The 23,690-nt window shown below is 39.9% G+C and overlaps 1 protein-coding gene and 1 long non-coding RNA gene across 5 annotated transcripts in view; one reads left to right on the top strand and one right to left on the bottom strand.

Annotated features, from left to right (window-relative positions):
* The window catches only part of LOC123377890 (connector enhancer of kinase suppressor of ras 2-like), a 474,233-nt gene extending 461,390 nt beyond the window's left edge, over positions 1-12,843 (bottom strand). Inside the window, exon 1 of the mRNA XM_045031225.1 lies at positions 12,740-12,843. Coding sequence (XP_044887160.1) covers positions 12,740-12,794 — 55 coding nt within the window. The 5' untranslated portion in view covers positions 12,795-12,843. The remainder of the gene's footprint in view (positions 1-12,739) is intronic.
* LOC123377891 overlaps positions 1,937-23,690 on the top strand; it is a 44,427-nt gene continuing 22,673 nt past the window's right edge. For 2 of the 4 annotated variants that reach the window (XR_006582379.1, XR_006582378.1), the window contains exons 1-3: positions 1,937-1,994; positions 3,054-3,142; positions 5,657-5,787. This is a non-coding gene — a long non-coding RNA (uncharacterized LOC123377891). Of the gene's footprint in view, positions 1,995-3,053; positions 3,143-5,656; positions 5,788-7,253; positions 10,855-23,690 lie in introns of those variants that run through there. The other 2 variants (XR_006582376.1, XR_006582377.1) reach the window with 2 other exon arrangements.

Genomic DNA, 23,690 nt, shown 5'->3' with positions numbered 1-23,690 from the left:
TTACATACATTTGATGCATACATTTTCATCAACTTGCAGACACATTGCTCATTTGTCCTTCTCGTGCTCACTCCATGCAGTCATTCCACACCTGCTTTTACTCCATCCTGCCTTTCCACACACATGCTTATTCCACACATACTACCCAGAAATAACTTACTCCACTACTGACATCTATCCACTCCACACTCAGCCACCCAGCCACTCATTCAGCATGCACATACTGAATACATATAGCCACTCATATTATACCCCCATCCTGACACCCAGACCTTATCTATGCTCCCATACCCACTCCACTCTCTCCATTCATTTCATGTGTGCACACAGATTTACTTCACACCCATTAATTCTGTGCATAAATCCCATCACCCCAATGCACAGTTTGGTAGTTGCTTCCATCAAACCAAATCCCAAGCTACACACAGGGAGGGAAAGAATAGCCATATGACCTATCCTTTACAGGTAAAGCCTAGAGGAAGGATGGGGTTTCCAGATGTTCAGTGAAGCCCCATTCTTCCTAGTAAGCATCCCCAGTTCATTCCCGTTCCTATTCCTGAGCACTCTCTTTCCTTGAGCACTCCCTGCTTCTGATGTCACCAGTTCTCCAGCAATACCTCGTCCCCCAGTTCTAATGCCTGGCTCCCCATTCCTTGGCCAGACAATCATCCTTCCAAAATCCCCAACTTTCCAGTTTTCCCTCTAATCAAGGGGTCAGCTCAGCTTGGTTCCTCCCCAAATCCCCAACATCCACTTCCCACAAAGTCCTTGCTTTCTACTCCAGTGGCTCTCAATCTTTCCAGACTACTGTACCCCTTTCAGGAGTCTGATTTGTCTTGCGCACCCCCAAGTTTCACCTCACTTAAAAACTACTTGTTTACAAAATCAAACATAAAAATACAAAAATGTCACAGCACACTTATTGAAAAATTGTTTTCTTTCTCATTTTTACCATATAATTATAAAGTAAATCAATTAGAATATAAATATTGCACTTACATTTCAGTGTGTAGTATGTAGAGCAGCATAAACAAGTCATTGTCTGCATGAAATTTTAGTTTGTACTGACTTTGCTAGTGCTTTTTATGTAGCTTGTTGTAAAACTCAGCAAACATCTAGATGAGTTGATGTACTCCCTGAAAGACCTTTGTTTACCTTCAGGAGTACACATATCCCTAGTTGAGAACCACTGCTCTAATCTATCCACACTGGAGGTCCCTAGACTTTACCAACAAGGCCTACACCTGGGGGGTGAGGCCTACACAGTCCTCCACCCCCATCTGGAAGTGACTGGTGCCAGGGACTCCCAACACTTGATTCCCTCCATATACCTCTGAACATCCTCTTCAGTGTTCCATGTTCCTGTGTTGCCATTCTGAATCCTGATGTGCCCAACCCACTCCACTACATACTCTCTCTCATACACCTCAGTTCCCCTCATAGGCCTCTGCTGCCCTCCCCAATTCCCACCAAGTGTCTCTAAGCCTACACCAATCCCCACCACCTATCTTCTGACACCCCAAGTTCCCCTTTCACTGCAGAGACTTCTAGAAGGGACCCAAGGTTCCACATAGTGTTCAGTGATCATTAATGCTTCAGGTGCTTGCAAAAGATCTATGTGTCCCATTCTAATTGTGCATAAGACCTTCCCCCACCCACAACTTTGTCTGGAAAGCTCAGCCCTTAAAGGCGCAATCATCAATATCACCCCCTTTACCCTTAAGTTTAGGGAATGCCCTCCATCTCCAGTCCTCTGGGGTCACAGGCCTTCCCTACACAGATACCAGGTGCAAGCCATGATCTACAGGGTAGGAACTCAGTTCCCACCACCAGGCAGGGCCCAACCTCATTTGAAGACTGATCCCTTTGTACCATTAACCCTCTATAAGGTTCAGTATAAATTTAGACTACTTTTTGGTGTAAGAATTAGCTGGAACACGAGGCTACATTTGCCAGCATATAGTCTCTTTAAGGTTTGGAACTTTTCTGCAGAGGTGAGAGAAGGACATGACTACAGTGGATTTTGGTGCTCCTGAAAATCTCTCCAGCAATGGGGCTTGTGCAAGCTGCTGGGGGATGACAGATTCTGACAAGTGTTTTAATAAAATGCTGCAGTTTAAAACAGCATGTCAGTCAGGGAGTATAACGCTTCCCTGGTCCTCCAAATCTTATGCAGTGTTAGGTGCTGGAACTAGAGGTTCTGGGGATGCTGCCGCACTCCCTGGCTTGAAGTGGTTTCCATCTTATACAGGATTTACAGTTTGGTTCAATGGTTCCCAGCCCCCATGGCAGCGTTTCTCCCCTCCCTAAAACTGGGGAACTCCCTACCACCAGCACTAGCAAACCCATCCCTCATATACACACCCCTGTGGAACTGTTTGTGAATGGGGGGGGTGTAATGTGGAAGTGAAGAGCCTAAATACCTTTTTGGATCTGAGACTGCATCCCTGCCCATTCTGGGATGTGTACACACTCTCCCTCCTTCCTGTGGATAAGGGGAGGGACCAGCCTCACCACCCACCCCACAGCTGCAGATGTAGGTAGTCAGACAATGAATCCTGAAGCCAGGGGGGAGGTTAGGCAGTCAAAACTCCTCCCAGAAGACTCTGAGGTAAGAGAGGGAGCTGGGGTTTGGTGTCAGGGGGCAGGCAAAGAGAAAGCAAAAGGTACTTGAGGCATTGGAAGGCAAAAAGAGGTCAGAGTTATGGAGAGCGGGGCACATGAATAGTTACAGAACCAGTTGGGTAACAGAAGCTGCTTGCAGGCTCTGAGATAAAAGGATTCTCTACTTTACTAGGGTCAGCCCTTTCTTTACCCTGCTAGGAGGTGGAGCTCTGTGTTGAGTGTCTATCTGCCTGTGTAGCAGCTGTGGGTGACTCTTCAGGAGGTGAATGAGTGGGAAGGGCTAGCCAATCAAAAGGAATTTTCCTTAATTAGTCTGGGGGAAACCTAGGTTTGGCTGGGGTGTTAGTTAACTAAACTACTACACTAGTTTATACGTATCTTCTCTCCATTTTATGCTGACAAATTATAAATTTTCCTTTCCTCTAAAGTGCTGTGGGGAACTGTGCCTTCAATATGCTTGCAAGTGGTTAGCAGCAGGAGGTACAGCCTTCCTGGATTCAATTGTGGTCCATGCAATGTAAGTGTGACTATACTGAAATAAAGGCCTATTGTTTGGAAAACCCTTCTAGGGATTCTGTGTTAGTTACCTCTGTGTCTGTAAGGGGCTGCACCAAATGAGACAGTATACACACCACTTTTGCTGGTCTTGTTTGTGATCACATTATTTATAGTGGAATTAAAAGGAAATATGTTTATATTTTAACCTTATAAAACACAATATTTAGAAAGGACTTTAAAAATAAGGTGAAATTTTGCCAGAAATGAGTTTATAATGAGGTTTTAAAATGTTGTTAGAATGCAGATGTTTTTAACATTGTCACCCTCCCTGCATGAACGACCCTAATCACTTAGAAGTGACTGATCATCAGATCAATCATATGTGCATGAAACATTTCATAAGTAGGTCTTGTTAGTATATGACTCTGAAGAGCAGTAAAGGGCTACCATGACCAAATCTGTGTTAAGCAGCTGTTTACAGTAGTGTATTGTCCTAAGACAATGAATATAATACATGATAATATTTAGCATTTATATAGTGCTTTTAATCTTCTATTGCACATTACAAACATTACCAAGGTAATCTACATAACCTCCTGGGTGGTACATTTTTAAAGTTCCTAATTAGAGATTCATTGCAGAGTCTATTGTAAATCCAAAGGAATAATTGTGTAATTGGAAAGCTTTTCAAAATATTTAGAACTTTTTTTTGCCATTTAAAAAAAAAAAGAAGAATACTTTAAGTCTTACAAGAGGGAGGAAAAAATCCTAAGGCTAAAAATATCAAATGGATGCTCAAGCATTAGTTTATACCATCATGCTTTTTATTTTCTAGAATTTTTGACATAAAGTGGCAAACTCAGAACACTGTTTATAAGAAATCAATACACAACCTCCCCTTAATAATAATTGCAATGTTATTAATATACCAAGAAAGGTGCTTATTTATACCCCCAGTTGTTTGCTTGTCTTTGAATTGTATATAACTTTCTGTGCATCCGAAGAAGTGAGCTGTACCTCACAAAAGCTCATGCTGAAATAAATTTGTTAGTCTCTAAGGTGCCACAAGTACTCCTGTTCATATAACTTTCTGTTAGGGGAGACACATAGATCATTGGTCCTGCTAGTGAAGGCAGGGGGCTGGACTCGATGACCTTTCAAGGTCCCTTCCAGTTCTAGGAGATTGGTATATCTCCAATTATTATATTAATTATAATTATATTATATTATATTATATTATATTATATTATATCATGGTCTCAGCTTAGGGCTAGGAGTAAGGAATTTCTCAGTTCTAATCCTGACTCTGGGTACCTGTGACTTCAGACCACATAAACTCCCTGCCTCAGTATGCCCAACTGCAAGATGAGATAATACAATATGTATATCATAGGGGAGTAAAATTCCTTAAACACTGAAAGTACCTTTCTTATTAGGGAAGTAACATGAAACTCTACATCACCTATAATGTTTTTAAAATATTTTGTTATAAACCAGTTTAATTAGACTATTTGTAATCAAATTAGCTAAAAAACAGATTTCAGAGTAGCAGCCGTGTTAGTCTGTATCTGCAAAAAGAACAGGAGTACTTGTGGCACCTTAGAGACTAACAAATTTATTTGAGCATAAGCTTTCGTGGGCTACAGCTCACTTCTTCAGATGCATAGAATGGAACATATATTGAGGAGATATATATACACATACAGAGAGCATGAAAAGGTGGGAGTTGTCTTACCAACTCTGAGAGGCCAATTAAGTAAGAGAAAAAAACTTTTGAAGTGATAATCAAGATAGCCCAGTACAGACAGTTTGATAAGGAGTGTGAGAATACTTACAAGGGGAGATAGATTCAATGTTTGTAATGTTTGTAATTAAAAAAAAAAGCAAAAGTTTTAATTTATTTTATTTTTTTCAAAAAAGAAATATTATGACACATTATTTCAATTAATATGGAGTTGTTTAGCAAGGGAATTATGAAAAAAAATCGTGTTCTCACCTGAAGGAAAATGAAAGTCATAACATATATATAGGTCATGTTATTTTTAAGCAAAATATCCTTTATTTTACAGTCAAAATGTTTTAAATCCATTTTTTAAAAAAAAATCTGCAACTGCATGCCTGATATAAATGTGTTTTAAAAAAAACAAATACCCAGATCTGTAAAAATGTATGGACAAGTCTTGCCTAGTAGTTTAACTTATTGTGCACTGGAGCGGTGCCCAGTACACCTGGGTCACATAAAGATAGCTTTATGTCACCCTACCCTCTCAATCCTGGGGCCAGTTTGGTCCCCAGTTTGGCAAAATGCCCATTTCAAGTGTTTTATTAGATAATCATTAAGACTGAATGGGATATTGGAAGGGTCTACTTGAAAATGATATTGCCTAACATTCATACATGTTAGTGAAAACAAGGTAGAAGCCATAGCTGCTAGACTCAAACAGGCTTTTACTGTTGTGTTTGATCTGGGGTGATATAAAGTAGCATCCTTATGGAAACCGTAAGTGCCAACATGCACATGTTATATCTACAGGCTCTGTGGTAACACTGAGACATGGAATTTTGGGATTGATTACCCTGAGGCTTGGTACCAAAGAGGCAGATTGATCTCACAGTAGGAGACATTCTTTTGTGATGAAAGCGGAAGATTTTGTTACGCTGCAGGTAATATTTCCCTACATTATAATACGATTTGTGCAGACCACGTGATGATTTTCATATATTGTTTATCTTGCATCCAAATTGCAGTTAGTGCTTTACAGACATAAAAGAAGAAAAAGCCCCTGACCCAAAGATCTTAAAGTATATTAAATAAAAAGGGGTGGGGGACTGGAAGCGGCAGGGGAGAAGAACGAATAAAAAATAAAAGCAATATAGCTCTGTTTGTCTTTTAATATTATGGTATTGCTGAATTGATGTTTTGGCCTTTTTAATTATTTTTAAAATTTAAATTATGGACAAAATAAAATGCCTTTTTCTGACATATTTACGCTTATAATTTAAACTGCCCAACCTGTCCCTTTTATAGTTTACATTTTTGTTTTTACATATCCTTCCTTTATTTACATATCCTTACTTCACACTAATGTCTTTGACATCATGTAATGCTTTTTGTTATGTATGGGTATCCTGTATGCATGTCTGACCCTAATCAGTTATTCCAGTTAGAGAGAATGAGGCAAGGAACAATCAGATTCTAAAAAGAATCGCATCCCAAATAACATTTTTTTCTAGGATCTAACTGCCTATATATTCAGTTAAGCAGAACTTGTAACGTTATTTGCTACAAGTACCAGTGACTACTGGTATTATTAGCTAGGCTATCCCTTATCCTTACCCCTGTGTACGGTCCATGAATAGTCTCCAGATGCATATTGGTAGTTCTGCTGATGTCAATTTACTGGTAAAAATTCACAGATGACTAAAACCATAACAGGACTTTGAGAACTATGAGGCTGCTGCTGAGTCTTGCTTTGTGGAAAGCTGGAGTTTTAAAGGACTGACCACTAGCAAGTGGCTTTGCGAGACTGGGGAGTGGAGAGACTGTTGGGGCCTGGTGTCCCTGCAAGAGACCAGTGGAGAATGGTTAATATGCCTTAGAGTTTTCTCCTGCACATATTGTTCCTTCTGTAGCTTTTTCTGAGTCTTTCTACCTGCCAGAGAGCTGGGATCGTACAGGGATCTGATGCCCTACAGTAGGTTGCTCATGCTTCCCTTGCAGCAGCTCAACATTATCTGACTAGTTGTGTTGATCTCCATTTCTGTTTCGTATTTTCTCTCTATTGTAATAGTTTGCCAATATCTACTACTTATTTAACATTTATGGTAGTGCATGCAGGCCAACCAAGTCAGGACCTTGTTGTGCTAGGTGCTGTACAAACAGAACTAAAAAAAGACAGTGCCTCACCCAGAGAGCTTCTAGTTCTAATTATAACATTACTTGGACATGGAGACTTACATTTGGAACACCTGCTGGACTCCAAACACAGATTCTCTACACATCACATCATTTGGTATGTGGTTTTAAAAAAAAGATTTTTCCCAATGTGCACTGAAGTAGGAAGCAATGAAGACTGCCATTTATTTATTTCACTTACATATTGTTTCATTTGCTTTCACATAAATTGGAGAAAAACAGACTGCACCAGAGAGCTGACAGAGAACATACAGAAAGGAAAGAAAAAAAGAGCTGCAATTTCAGTTTCATCTTCCTAGCATATCAGAACAGGGTCTGTACTGCAGCATTAGAGATGAAGAGAAAAAACCTACAAGATAAAATATTATAGTACGTATGTGTACTGAAAATGGGTGAACAGCATGGAGCAAACACAAGCCCACTTGGACCAGCACTGTTTGTAGTAACAGAATGAAAATCCAGCTTCTTGGTTTTGAGTTTGGCATATTCAAACAGTGTGGCAGGATCACAACACATCAAAGGGGTATCTATATGTCAGCACCAAGTCAAAAAGTTCCTGTTTGGGAAACCAAAATTGTAAGGATATGTAGCAAGTTATTAATACAGGCATAATTATGAAATGAAATGTTGTCACTCCCATGCTACTATGACTGGGCTATTATCTGTGTGAAGCCTCTGAGCATTCCCAGTGTAAATTAGATTTGTTAAAGGATTTTTGTGGAATACTGCGTAGACACAGACTGAGTTGAGTGCTCAGGCATTTAGTAAGTATTTGGACCTCCTCGCCAGCCAGCCTGCCTCCTGACTGCTTATTCAACATTTATACTGTGTCAGCAGTTACATCAAACCAAAGATGGAGTCGTTACTTACTTCAAGTTTACTAGCTTTGCAAGGAAACTTTGGAGAAAAAAATAATATACATTTAAACAGACAGTTTGATATTTTTCCCATTACCAAGGAAACTGCAGAGAAAGGACTTTAAGTTCAAGGCAATAATGTTTTTTCATGCGGTGAAATGAGCAATTTTGCAGTTATCGATTGTTTTTACATGGAGCTTTTAGATAGTTGCTCCCATACTTTCCATGTGTTTTCTCACTTACATAGACAGTTCCATAGCAGTAACTTCATACATATCCTCTAAAGTGCTGTACACTTGCAAGCCATCCATGGGGTACAGGGAAAAAGAGAAGCCAACCATTTCCCCATACAGTGACTGTTATATTCTGTCACCTGAAGTCCATTCTGAGCTTCTCTGGGCTATCTTTGCAACACAATGACATCTGCATGTTGTCCAGTTATACCAGAAGAACGACAGAAGATACTGGATATGGTTTAATTAGGCCATAACTTTATTATTAAGTGTTTTGGAGTATCGGCATATAAAAGTGTACCGTGCAGGTAACTCCATGATTATTTCAATATCTACTTGGCTTGCATCTATATAATCTCCCCTCTCCTCTGGTCACCTGCCTCTGCAGCTACTGTGTGTCTCTCTGCCCTTAAAGAGGTATACCCCTTCCACTGGCAAGCCAGACTGTGCCCCCATTCCCTGCTTAAGGTGCGGTCATTTGCCACACTTTGTGGTTTAGTCCTAAATTAGAACCCAAAGCCTCTTGTTTAGCATTGTTACTAGTCACAATTCCTACTGTAGTTTAAGAAAGCTGTTTCTTTTAGAAAAGAATACGCTATTTAAAAGGTCAAATTAAATAAGACACTGTTACGACTAATTTGCTTCTTTTCCTAGGGTTTATAAATCAACATCTCATAGCTGTGATTATGGAATATGTAACTGGGTCAATTTTTTCAGCCTGGCCTTAGCTGGGTCTCATTTATGGTCACAGATAATTATAGGTGTAATTTTATGCCCTCAATTATTTGCAACTGAATGAAGGCCAGTGTCTGAAAATCTGACCCATAATAGCTGTCCCTGTCACTGCCTCCATGCAGGTTTAATATGTTGTTTAAAAAGAACAAAATGTGAACTTCCTTGCCTTCTCCAAAACACAAAGAAATAGTTTAATATTAAAATCAACCTGAGTTATTTAAAATATCTGCACAGTATATCAAAGCCAAAGTACCAGTCTGTTCATAAAACACTATTTCCACATTAGCAGAAACAAGCAAAGTTTTTCATTATCGGACTGAGAATAAAGAATTAGATTAGTAATTTTCTCTCTTCATCATTATCTCAGCCCTGCTGCACAAAGCTGTTGTAACCCAGATGGAATGATTCTTGTCACAATATTATGCCAGTGAGTTGCTCTCATTTAGTCATAAATTTAAAGTCATTATTGAGCAAATGAGATTGGTCTGTCTGTATGACGAATACCAATCTGTAGATAATTTCTCTCTTCGTCAAAACAAATATAAAAGGCTTTCTATAGACCCACTTCTTTCAAGTAGATTTTTCAACAGTGATACCCAGGCACTAATTTACAAAACAAATAATATTTAAAAAAAAATGGAAGCCAGCATTTAGATTACTTCCTCAACTCCATCCCTTTTTTTTTCTAATGCTATCTCTCAGTAGATCACATTTAGCTTATTACATCTTCCTTAAATCCATATGCTACTATTCATGAAAGAATGAGACATAATGCATTTTTGTTATGAACTCTATTTTTGTACTTCATTTAGGCTCTGATCCTGTAAGGTGTGCCACATTAAGCCCCCCGACTTCAGGCATCCACTTGTATGGCAAGTGCAGGAGTGGGGAGTTAGACCACTCCGATCCAGCAAAGCACTTAAACGTGTCCTGAGTAGCCTCATTTACATCAGTAGGACTACACACGTGCTTAATATTATACATGGGCCTAAGTGCTCTGCTGGATAGCTTAGATATGAAGGCGGCAGGTGCCTTAAAAATACCAAGCTAAATCCTCAACTGGTGTAAATTACTTCAGTAGAGCTATGTAGATTTACAGTAGCTGAGGATCTGGTCAACTGTCTCTTATTTGTGTCTATAGTGCTGTATAAATCTATTATTATTATTTATTATTTATTTTTTAGTCATTTAAGTTGCCCAGCGGCATTCTAAATTGGTGAAAATCTGTTTAATATCCATGGGCCAGATTCTGCCATGCTTGCTTACTTACCCTAAGCAGTATCTTATTCCATGAGTAGTTCCACTGAAATCAATTTGAGTAAGGTTGGAATAATCAAGCCATCGGTTGATACTATTTGTCTGTGTTCTTACACCTAACCATGTGAGTAATGGGAGCAGAATTTGGCTCACAGAAGTAGAACAGTCTAATTCTAAAACAGAGGATTGGCAAGATTCTTAAGTTTTGCCTCAACATGGCCTGAGTCTAGAAACATGTTCCCAAGGGTGCTGTGCATCCCCAATACACAAACTGTACATTAATAATTAATTTGAATTCTGCAGCAAATTTAAATTTTTAGGTATTCAATTTAAAAATCTGACAGATTTTTAGACCTACAACTTCCCTTCAAGTTTGTTGGCTATATTTTTTCATTAATATTTCTATTAACTGTTTTTATCAATGTAAGTATAGATTAGTTGTTACCACTTTTTTAAACCCAGAAATCCCTAACCCATGCATGCAAAAAAAGGTCAATTAGCAAAGTAGTAGATCAGCCATATCAAGAAGTGATACCTAGAAAAATGGCCACATGTCTTGGGGTATTAATATTTGCATTTAGGGAGCTGCTAGTTGTTAGAAGTTTTCAAATAGAAATTTGTATTTGTTTTTGTAATGTTAAATAACTGTCACGGTGTTCAGAGCCTATGTATGGGCCCTCTATATTATTATTCCAAATGGAAAATAAAGAAAGAAATAGATTAACTTAATGTACCTCACCAATTCAGTATTCTCATGTCTGTGTTTGTGTTGCCTAATTATTTTCTCTACTCACTCATCCTCTTGTAAATCAAGAGTAACACCACTTGAGTCAATTCTCTTACACTGGTGCAAATGAGAGGAGAATCAGGCAATTCATTTTTTGCATATGAGAATGATTTTAGCTCATAAAATTAAAAATTAAAAATTCTTAGAATTTTTTTACAGAACTGAAATATCAAGAATTATTTTGGACTGCTTCTCCGATCTGCTTTTATTCTATAGTGCTTCCATAATGCTGCACTTTTCCAGGTGTGATCTTCTAGTCCTTCTGCCCTGCATATGGATTCACTTGGGTTCCAGTTCAGCAAAATAGTTAAGTATGTACTTAATTGAATTTGGGCCTTTTGAAGCATATTGTTTGATATCTTTTGTGATGCCTCTTCTGCTTCGTAGGCTGTCTCTGCAAATGTAATCGTTTTGTCCAGCGATGTATAGTAGAAGGTGGTCCAGGAAGGGACAGTAAAAATTAATAAAATGTAATTCATCAGTGGTACATATCTTGTGCAAGTGTACCACATTGCTTTAGCTTTCTCATGTTTTGTTTCTGAGACACTTACGAAAGATAGATTGGAAGAGAGAGAGATCCATCTCTATTTTCATCAGCCAAGCTTGTCTTTTTTAGAAAAAAACTTAAATACAAAATGACATGGACGTGCACCACAATTCACTGTTAATTGTTCAGAAAGTTTTTCATCTTTTATTTGGTGAAGAATTCCTCATGCAAACAGCTTTCACCAAACTGCTTTCATTGAAATTATTTTAATTAAGAGTACTTGGTCCCTAATTTGTTTTCTTTTAGGTTATGTAGCTACTGAAAAACAGGTGCAAGACAAGTTACCACTTGCCAGTTCTTGTTTGTTTGTGTAGGTTTGATTTTTTTTTTTTTTAAAGGTTTGGAAGCAAAACTGCATTTGTTTACAAGTTTGCTTAATGACAGCATTACAATATTTAGAGTTCTTAGCAATAAAAAAGGCATAAAAAGCTTCAAGATGTCATTTTTAAAGCAGCTGCAAAAACATATTTTTTGCTTTCCCACATTTATATAAGGCAATTTGAGATACCATGCTTAGCTTCATTGTAAATCTGTATTACACCTGCAACCAAGCAGGGTCTTACTCATTAGCTTGAATGAGTTTTCAGAAGATAGAGATACTAACATCTCCATTCAGTTGTGGGGTTTCCCAATCCAATATAATTTCTATTTGACTTCTCCACTGACTTATCATCCTGACTTTCTAACACATTAGGTTAGGTCCATTGCACCTAACCAGTCTTATTTGTGAATCAGTTCTAGAGCCTAACCAGCAGAAGGTCTTTTAGCTTTTATACTTCATGTGTGGTTGTCTGACAGCAAAATACAGTATCTACAAACACCAGCCTATCAAGGAGCAGTGGCCTTACAGTCTGCATACCTTTGAAGGCTGAATGTATGGTAATCTGGAGATGTTATGCAAATAACCCAACACCCTCATTGTGTATCTGGTGAACCCACCCTGGAAAAGCTAATAGCTCCCACATCACAGGCAAGTTTCCTAGCCACCAGTCAATTCTGGGCTGGGTTTCTTTCTCTTCCTCCCCCCACCCCCTCAAAGATTTCTGAAGGTTTCAGTTTTGTTCCTCATTGGAACAAAACCAAATTTTGACAGTCATTTTTTGTGAAACAGCATTGTTATTTTCTGTTCAGCACTGATTATTCCCTCAAGTCTACTACTTCTCCCCTCAACTTTCCCATAGGTCCTTATTTCTGGCTCCCCTCTGGTGTTTCTCCGTACCCCCTATCTGGCTACCTCTGTCCCACCTTGAATCCTCTACCCTTTCCCTCCTGGAGCAGCAGTACCTTTTCTATATATCCAGAATGGTGACAGCTGTATCACCCTAAGGACCTGCATCATAATCCTTTTCTCTACCAGAGTCTGCTATGGTAGGACAGCAGAGCAGTCATGGACAGTGTCCCTATAGCCTCACTCCACGCTGCCTAGCAACCACACTGGAACACAGAGACCAGGGCCTAGAATGCCATTCTGCTCTGCGCACACATTCATCCCCCCAGACTCAAGCCATAGAGACTCGGCTTAGAGCAATATCCCGAGTGGGCCTATGGTCAAAGATACAGGTCTGCAGCGTTATACTACATAGTGCTGCTTTATCCATTACATTGCTCAGCACCTCCTCCAGGACTCTTGACCATTCACATGCAGCCTAGAGGGTCTCCCTCCCACATAGCCCAGTGGCTCCTCCAGTGAAGGACAGGAGATCAGGCATCTGCTCAGAAGCCCGAAAGAGAGTGCCTGTAATCAGAAGAAGTAATGGGCCAGGGTCTGGAGGGCAGCAGAGAGGTTTTTCATTTTCTTCAATCGGCAGAGGCAAAATCTCTCAGTGCAGTTCTGCAAACTTCTTAGCTCCCACCAGCCCAAGGTTCAGGACAGAGGATCTTCATCTTGGACCTGCAGATTTGGGCTGGTAGGGCTCACACTAGTGTGCTGAAAATAGCTATCTAAACAGTGCTTTCAAGTTGCTGCTTGGGCTGGAGCTCCAACCCCCATTCCTAGGCTTTAGAGCTCGAGCTCCAGCTTGTTTTGGAACAGTATGACATACAGATTCTGAATACATACTAACCTGTGTTGGTTTTTATGAAATGCAACCACTAAAGTGACATTCTCTTTACAGACCAAAAATATGTTAAAATTTTGATGTCTACAGAGGTTTCCTCGGGCAATTAATGGTGAAAGAAAATAACAGAAATCAAGTATTTGGTTAACTAGTCAGAACTTGCAAAGTGTTAAAACTAGTGATACTTTTAGTACATCACTCTTTGTAAGTTATCCCTGTCTGTGTCCATCTACCTCTCTCCCCACTTCTGTACAAATATCCTATTTAGGCCTCTCTCTCCAGTTTTTTAAATTATTTATAGAGTGATGTGATAAAGCAACGTGATTGTTTGTTACATTATAAATAGTATCGCAAATCATTGGGCAGAGTAATAAAAAGGAATTGAAAAATAAGGTGACTATGTCACTTTCATTTAAATCAGGCTAATTTGACCTTTAAATGTTGAGTCGTTTCACTAAAGAAAACAAAAATCCAAGAATTAAAAGAGGACTTATTCTGAGCAGGAATTTTTGACACACAAATTTGGCCAGGTATTTGATGACTAGTATAAATATACACTTTAAAAAATAAAGTTCATTTAATAGATTTAGGGATTCCAAGGCCAGAAGAGACTAATGCAATCATCTATTCTGACTTCCTGTATAACACAGGCCAAAATAATTCCTAGAACATCTCTTTTAGAAAAATATCCAGTCTTGATTTAAAAATTCTCAATGATGGAGAATCCACTATGATCCATGGCAAACTGTTCCAATGGTTAATTACCCTCACTTAAAAAATGTATGCTTTATTTCGACTCTGAATTTGTCTAGCTTCAATTTCCAGCCACTGGTACATGTTACACCTTTCTCAGGTAGATTGAAGAGCCCATTATTAAATACTTGTTCCCCATATAGATACTTTTAGACTGTAATCAAGTCACACCCCTTAACCTTCTCTCTCTTAAACTAAATAGATTGAGCTCTTTGAGTCTGTCACTATAAGGCAGGTTTCTAATCCTTTAATCATTCTCGTGGCTCTTCTGTGAACCCCCTCCAATTTATCAACATCCTTCTGGAATTGTGCACACCAGAACTAGTCTCAGTATTCCTGCATTGCTTGTACCAGCAGTGCCAAAGACGTGCTTAATGACTTCTTTGTTTCTGTTTTCACCAAGAAGGTTGGTGGTGATTAGATATCTAACATAATGAATGCCAGTGAAAATGAGGTAGGATCAGAACAGGCTAAAATAGGGAAAAAACAAGTTAAAAATTACTTAAATAAATTAGATGTCTTCAAGTCACCAGGGCCTGAGGAAATGCATCCTAGAACACTCAAGGAGCTGACTTAAGAAATATCTGAGCCATTAGTGATTATCTTTGAAAAGTCATGGAAGACAGGAGAGATTCCGGAAGACTGGAAAAGGGCAAATATAGTGCCAATCTATAAAAAGGGAAATAAGGACAACCAAGGGGAATTACAGACCAGTCAGCTTAATTTCTGTACCTGAAAAGATAATGGAGCCAATAATTAAGCAATCAATTTGCAAACATCTAGAAGATAATAAGCTGATAAGTAACAGTCAGCATGGATTTGTCAAGAACAAATCGTGTCAAACCAGCCTGATAGCTTTCTTTGACAGGATAACAAACTTTGTGAATGGGGGGAAGTGGTTGACGTGGTATATCTTGATTTTTAGTAAAGCTTTTGATACTGTCTCCCGTGACCTTCTCATAAACAAACTAGGGAAATGAAACCTAGATGGAGCTACAGTACTATAAGGTGGGTGCATAACTGGTTGAAAAACCGTTCCCAGAGAGTAGTTATCAGTGGTTCGCAGTCATGCTGGAAGGGCATAACAAGTGGGGTCCTGCAGGGATCAGTTCTGTGTCTGATTCTCTTCAATAGCTCCATCAATGATTTAGATAATGGCATAGAGAGTATATTTGTAAAGTCTGCAGACGATACCAAGCTGGGAGGGGTTGCAAGTGCTTTGGAGGATAGGATTAAAATTCAAAATGAGCTGGATAAACTGGACAAATGGTCTGAAGTAAATAGGATGAAATTCAATAAGGACAAATGCAAAGTACTCCACAAACAAAATGGGAAATGACTCCCTAAGAAGAGTACTGCGGAAAGGGATCTAAATATGAGTCAATAGTGTAACCCTGTTGCAAAAAAAACCTAAACATCATTCTGGGAGGTATGAGCAGAAGTGTTGTAAGCAAGAGAAGTAATTCTTCTGCTCTACTCTGTGCTGATTAGGCCTCAACTAGAGTATTGTGTCCAGTTCTGGGCACCACATTTCAGGAAAGATGTGGACAAATTGGAGAAAGTCCAGAGAAGAGCAACAAAAATGATTAAAGATCTAGAAAACGTGACCTGAGGGAAGATTGAAAAAAATTGGGTTTGTTTAGTCTGGAGAAGAAAAGACTGAGAGGGGACATAACAGTTTTCAAGTACATAAAAGGTTGTTACAAGGAGGAGGGAGAAAAATTATTGTTCTTAACCTCTGAGGATAGGAGAAGAAGCAATAGGCTTAAATTGCAGCAAGGGATGTTTAGGTTGGACATTAGGAAAATCTTCCCAACCATCAGGGTGGTTAAGCACTGGAATAAATTGCCTAGGGATGTTGTGGAATCTCCTTCACTCAAGATTTTTAAGAGCAGGTTAGAGAAATACCTGTCAGGGATGGTCTAGATAATACTTAGTCCTGCCATGAGTGTAGAGGACTGGACTAGATGACCTCTCAAGGTCCCTTCCAGTCCTATGATTCTATGAATTCTATGATACAGAAGCAAAATAACCTCTCTACTCCTACTCGAGTCCCCTGTTTATGCATCCATGGATTGCATTAGCACTTTTGGCCACAGCATCACACTGGGAGCTCATGTTCATCTGATGATCCACAATGTCCCCAACTCTTTTTCAGAGTCACTGCTTCCCAAGATACATAAGTATGGCCTACATTCTTTGTTCTTAGATGCATGCATTTACATTTAGTGCTATTAAAATTTTTAGCATATTGTTTTGCTTGTGCCCAGCTTATCAAGTGATCTAGAATGCTTTGTTTCAGTTATTTACCACTCAATTTGAATGATCAGATCATTTGATATGTTAACAGCTGGGATAGTATAAATACATAACACTACTAGAAAGACATTTATAAAATGCACTTCATACACAGAACACTGATCAAATTACTGATTGCTAGTCATTACCTACATTCTGAAACTAACAGCTGAGCCATTATGATGTGACAGAGCTTTTTGCAAGCTGTAGCAGTATGTAACTTATTGGGTTGAATTTAAATAACCTATGAAAGCTACCTAAAATGATGCAATATGCTAAGGCTGATTGAAGGATCCAAATGAGGGTTAGTAATTGAATTTTGCTAAAATGTGTGCCGAGCATCTCCGGTAAGAAATAGGTTTGCAGTCTTTTCTTTTTGTAGTCTCCAAAGAGAACACACCACAATGAGTCAGTTCTCTACGGAGCTTAAGACTTTACATCATTACATTAACTAATTCCACCTGGAATGCTGACAGAAAAGACCACTGTAGATTCTGTCAGCTCCTCCTTATCCTTCTCCCTTGCAGCAGGTTTCCACACTTACCTCTAATATTTTATGTAAATATTACTGGTGCCAGTAATAACTTTCACCTCTTAGTCAGTGGTTGCAGTAAGTCCTTGTGAGGATGGATAAAAACTGATGATTAAAACACTGAAAATCAGATTTTTAAAATTTGAATTAAATATATTTTTCTTGTAAAAAATTGATCTATTTAAATCAGAAATTATGAGAACCTATATTAAGGCCTAAACTTATTATAATTATTTTTAAAAAATAATAATATTCAAGTAGTACATACATCCTGTCAAGTTTTAAAGAAAGTCACCCCACTGAACTGGTAGAAGTCACTGGCTAAGCACCTGGAATCAGAGTTTGTTGAAGAGCTCAACCAGTTTTTGGCAGCAGTAGCCTCTTATGCAGATACAGAGAGAATATTTTCTTCATTTCAATTTATTCAACTAGCTCAGTTAAATAGCTAATGATTTGTCTACATCATGGGGTAATTCGCTCTACAGGGGTGTGATTTCTAAAGCACACTAATGTGTTGTCCATTAATTTGTCCGTGTAGACCCTGCTGATGCTCATTGAAGGTTCAGAAAGAATAAGATCTACTAGTCCTAAAATTCTGAAGGACACAATGACCAGAAACAATCAGTTCAATTTGCTAACTACAAATAATATTTCCTTTGTTTAATAAAACAGTTTTAAGTGCAATAATGTTTTGATAAACTTACTTTTTTTCTTATGTATCCAGCACATTTAAGATACTTTTATTTAATTAATAAAAACAATTTGAAAATGATGTTTTTGTGCATTTTTAATTGAGTTCTAATATCCAGCCAGATGCAGCTTGGCACAAATTATGAATAAAAAAATTAATCATCTGTTAAATAAGAAAAGTATAATTTACAATTTTCTAACAATAAAAAAAATTAAGAATCTTAATTTGTGTTACACATTAATTTAAGCAATTAAATAGCTTATCAATATAGTGTATACTCTTGGTAGCAAAAAAAGTATCAAATGTAAAGACTGTATTAAGTCACAAAACAACATGTTTTAATGGTTACCAACCAATGAGAATCAATGTTTCTTTATGAAAATAACAAAAAAGTACGAATGCAAAACAAATCAAAATGATTTAAAATTAGTCAATACACCTTGTTCCCTGCCTCTGAATTCAAAAGACAGGTGAACTAGAAGATCTCAATATTTTCAAGAGACTATGTCCTTGCCAAATTTCAAGTTTCCATCCCCTAGATCAGGTACTTCAAGCAATTACACCTTTTTATTTTTTTAATCTAGCAGAAAAACTAGATGCTCTTCATACCTAAAACTAAACAAAAAATAATGGAGGTAAAATTTTCAAAAGCACCTAAGCCCTATTTTCAAAAGTGAATTTCAAGGGAACTCAGGCTCTCAAGTCACCAAGGGATCTTATTTTATCTACATAGGGATAAAACAACCATGGCTGGCCCAGGTCAGCCAACTCAGGCTCACAGGTCTCAGAGTCTGGGGCTGAAAAATCGCTTTTTAGACATTTGGTCTCGGCCTGGAGCCTGAGCTCTGGGACCCTCCAACCTTGCAGGAACACATTATACCTTTCTCTGGTGGATTGAAGAGCCCATTATTAAATACTTGTTCCTTATGTGGATACTTTTAGACTGTAATCAAACCACCCCTTAATGATCTCTTTGTTAAACTAAATAGATTGAGCTTTTTGAGTCTTTCACTACAAAGGAGGTTTTCTAATCCTTTAATCATTCTCATGGCTCTTCTGTGAACCCTCTCCAATTTATCAACATCCTTCTTGAATTGTGCACATTAGAACTGGACACAGTATTCCAGCAATGCTTGAGTGGCATATGCACCCCCCATTTGGGGAGCCTAGCCCTCTGCCCCACCCCTTGTACCCAAGGCCCAGCCCCTGCTCTGCCCCTTCTGTCCCCTTGTTCTTGCTGGCCAGCCCGACAGTGCAGCCCTGAACCCCAGGCGATGCCCGGAGCAGCACTGCCAGCCTGCCTGTGCCTGGAGCATCCCTGAACCCCAGCTGACCTGCTGGAGGAGTCCGGAGCAGCCCCAAACCCTGGCTCGCCAACTTAGCCCCAGCCAACCAGTCGGAGCCAAGTCCTTAGCTCAGGCTACTCAGAGGAGCTCTGAGCCCTGCCATGGCCCAGCTCTGGGGCTGTGGCAGGGAGCATTAGTGGAGGTTTGTGGGGAGGAGAGGTTAACCTCCCCCAGTTTCTATTACCTGCCACCCATGCCTCAGTGGTTGCACCCATGCCAAATACAGAAGTAAAATAACCTCTGTACTCCTACTTGAGAGTCCCCTGTTTATGCATCCAGGCATCCCAGAGCTCAGGCTCCAGCCCAAATATCTACACAGCAATTTTTAGCCCTGTGGCCTGAGACCACAAGCATGAATCAACTGACTTGGCCAGCTGTGGCCATGCCAGGTGTTTTTTATCGCTCTGTAGACATACCCTTAGATGCTTTTGGAAATTTTACCCCAGATCCTTACCTTGTGTAAATCAGCTTAGCTATATTGACTTTCAATGGGATGTAAGGCCCCTAAAATATTTAAGTTTTTAAAATTTCAGCCCTGGTTTTCAGTTTTTGGTATGATTAGTCAGATGATGATGTTGAAATAAATTATACTGCAGACACTTGTACTAAGTGGATCAGCTATAGTTCTTAAATGAATTCCTGAATTTTACTTAGGACTAAGCTGTGAGTAGCCTCCTATTTTGTGTACTCTAGAACTGGCATTTCAAAGAAGCAATAGTTTAAAGTGCTGAGAAATTATTTCTCTAAATCACACCCTGATGAGATACTTGACCAGTCTCTATGTGGGCAGGTGAAGTCATCCACTATTACTGCTTTATTAGATCTAGTTGCCTCTTTGATCTCCCTCAATATTGTGCACTCTATCATTTTTGCGATCCAGAGACTAGTAATATATAACACTACTGGTATAATTGCAGATTTTGACTTTGTAGCCATATGTGCTATTTTCCACTTAGAAATTTTATCTCTTTTAATTCTACATAATCTTTAGGTATATTGCTGCAGTCCCAATGCGGTGGTGTAATCTGGCCTTCCAGTATCATTTACAGCAAAGTCTGACAGTATCTCATAGATTGCCATTCTCCTGTGTTTCAGAAATGCCCAGTAGGTTCCACTGCTAGGCATTCTGGTTCACTTATTTTTGCTATTAAGATTCTCATATAGGTATATATGTTGTTTATAGAGATGGTGTTGTAGCCAATTTGGTCCCAGGATATTAGAGACACAAGATGAGTGAAGTAATATCTTTTATTGGACCAATATGTGTATCTTGAACGTTTGTCTCTTTCACCAACACAAGTTGGTCCAATAAAAGATATTACCTCATCCACCTTGTCTCTCTCTAATACTGGTATAGAGATATTTATTGTTTTTATGTTTAGATGTGTTCCTTAGTATCACTGATATCCCTAGCAGAGGTATTTGTTTGAACTGAGTGTTCCTAATCACCCTACTTATCCTAGCTCCTAGTTTAAGTACTTCCCCAAAACTCTATTCATTTTGTTTCACATGGTTATACTTTTGCTGAGTTGGAGCCCATCCCTTGGACTGGAAGCATTTCAGAGAAAGCTACAATAAAGCCCTGGACTGAAGTCTTTTTTCCTATTAATCTAAATTTACGACCCAGGGCTTCTTTTTTTTTTTGCCTATGCCACTGGTATCAGTATATAGGAAACCATGGGGCCTTCCCTAGCACACACTAGAAATCTGTAAGTGTCTTATGACTGAGTATAAAGAGAAATTCAGACAAAGAAATGCTGTCCAGTCAGATTGGAATACAAATCCCCTTTATCTACCTCTGACATGTAGAGAACGGTGTTGCCCAGCATTGCCAGAGGTCCAGTTTTCAACTAAAATACCCAGTTGAACAGTGACCCTGGCAGCTCCGGTCAGGACCACTGACCAGGCCATTTAAAGTCCGGTCAGTGGCACAGTGGGGCTAAGGCAGGCTCCCTGCCTACTTTGGCTCTGCGCAGCTCCCAGGAAGTGACCAGCATGTCCCTGCGGCCCATAGGCACATGGGTAATCAGGGAAGCTCTGCGTGCTGCCCCATCGGCAGTTCCACAGCTCCCATTGTCTGGGGACAACGCCTGCAGGCAACGTGCAGAGCCACCTCGCCATGCCTCTGCCTAGGGGCTGGACATGGCAGCCACTTCCAGGAGTGGCGCAGAGCCAGGGCAGCCAGGGAGCCCGCCTTAGCCCTGATCCACCACCAACCGGGAGCCGCCTGAGGTAAGGGCCACCTGGCCGGAGGCCAAACCCCTGTCCCATGTCAGAACCCCCTCCTGTACCCCAAACCCCTACCCCAGCCCTGAGCCTCCTCCCGGAGCCTGCACCCCAAACCCCTACCCCAGCCCCGAGCCCCCTCCTGCACCCAAATTCCCTCCCAGAACCCACACCCCCTCCTGCACTCAAACCCCATGGCCCCAGACCAGAGCCCCCTCCTGCACCCACAACCCCTCATCCCCAGCTCCACCCCAGAGTCTGCACTCCCAGCCGGAGCCCTCACCCCCTCCCGCACCCCTACCCCAGCCCAGAGCCCCCTCCTACACCCTGAACCCCTCATTTCTTGTCCCACCCTGGAGCCCGCACCCCCAGCTGGCGTGCTCTCACCCCAACCACCTGCCCCAGCCCGGCAAAAGTGAGTGAGGGCGGGGGAGAGCGAGCAATGGAGAGAGAGGAGCTGGAGTGGGGGTGGGGCCTCAGAGAATAAGCGGGGCAGGGGCGGGGCCTTGAGGAAGGGGGCAGGACAAGGGTGTTCCATTTTGTGCAATTAGAAAATTGGCAACCCTGGTGTTGCCCCAACAGGGCCCTTGAAAACTAGGCCCATGCCTGGGGATTGTGGATAGGCTCCACTATTGTTTGTTGAAGCGTCCTGTAGATGACGAGGCGTCTGAGGTAATGTTGCTCTGCATAGCATACACTTGCGTGTGCTTGCTCTTCTGAGGGGACCATTCCGTCTTTTGAATGTGGGAGTAAGCTGAGGTAAATGTAAGGGTAATAGCAAAGGCTGCCATGTTCAAAAAGAGAGAGTAGCGCTAGATGTTCAGTCTGAAAAACCCACTGCATCTGGACTGAAAAGAAGCTTCTTGGGCCTGGAAAAGATTTGTCTCCAATGTGTTTTGCTGTTTAGTATTTTAGATATTTTTTAAACAGTGTATGAGCTTTGAAATAAACAGTTTAGTTTATAAGTGTGAACTATAGGTTACAGTACTTCGGGGGGACCCATGCAGTGGGAATTTCCCACATTTTCCACCCATTCTTTTTTTCTTGCTTGCTACAAGTCTGACTGTTTGGATTCACATTGTTCTAACTATAGAACTTAGTGGTGTTTGTTTTTAAAACATGAGGAATTAATAGCTATAGTATTAGACATGATGTGGATATATGTCTTTTTCTCTTTAAAAAGAGGATCTGAAGGTTATGACAACATGTGCGGGGGGCAGGGAGAGTAAACCTGGCATAGCACATTCTGCCTACATGGGCTTGAATCAGATTGTCATAGTCATTTAGTGCTATATCCATATTTTTGTGAATATCCGTTTGTCTTCTGCCTCTCTCTGGGGGCACAGTATGTTGTGTGGAGAATCACAGAAAAAGCCCAAATGCAAATATATCTATTCCTGTGAATATTCTTTGGCATGAGCATGAAGCAAGGGAAGGTACCTCCAGTTTTTAAGACTGCAATAAGAAGGTCAGAGCTGTCAGAGGTTTTTATACTCAGTGATTCCTTTCTGTCCATCAGGTGATCTTTCAGGCAGACCTTCAGGGAAGAAAAAAGATTTTATTCCAGACTATTTTTTATTATGCTAGTTTTGATGTTATTCACGTGAATGTGGAAACCAGAGGTTAGTAGACAAGGCAAATATAATTTCTTTTGCCACAGAATAATGCATTTGTGGGGATAAACTAAATGTGACCCCAAGAGTTGTCAAGACAAATTGACTGACTGCTCAAGCGCTACTGAAGTTTTTAAAGACACAGTTTTCTAAGCTGTGTTTTTTTTATACTTTAAATTTTAGATCTACAGCATTTATGTAACCAGTGGTTCCTTTAGAAAGGTTTTAAAGATACAAGATTATTTAAAAAATAAGGTCAGATTCAGCCTGACTTCTTGGCAATGAAAAGTCTGTCTGGGAAAGAGGTTGCAGAAGTAGAAATAAGCTGTAACCTTCTCCTTGTTGAGGGTGTCCTTCCAAGATGGCAGCAGACCTGGATGGGAATGGTGCAACTAAAATAATAACTCAGCTGCTTTCAGCAATGTGGTGTCCCTGGTGGTCCAAGTTATAACTGAAAACTGCTTTAATTTCCCAAGCAGATAATCTCAGTCATCACAAGTTCACCACCAGTGAGGTGATGCCCTCTGGTGAAAAGAAGAATTAGCTGTTGTAGGGGATACAATTTACACATCCAATGAATCTGGCCTTGCGGTATTTCCAAAATTAAATGTAAAGCAAATGAGAAAAATTAGGAAAGCATAAGAGATGGGGAATGAAAATACATATTAACTATTTTAAAGATACTTGGTAGGTAAAATAGTGAAACAGTTTTGATGATG

The sequence above is a fragment of the Mauremys mutica genome, chromosome 9 (genome assembly GCF_020497125.1).
Source record: "Mauremys mutica isolate MM-2020 ecotype Southern chromosome 9, ASM2049712v1, whole genome shotgun sequence".
In the NCBI taxonomy this organism is placed as follows: domain Eukaryota; kingdom Metazoa; phylum Chordata; order Testudines; family Geoemydidae; genus Mauremys; species Mauremys mutica.
This window is presented reverse-complemented; position numbering and strand designations above follow the sequence as displayed.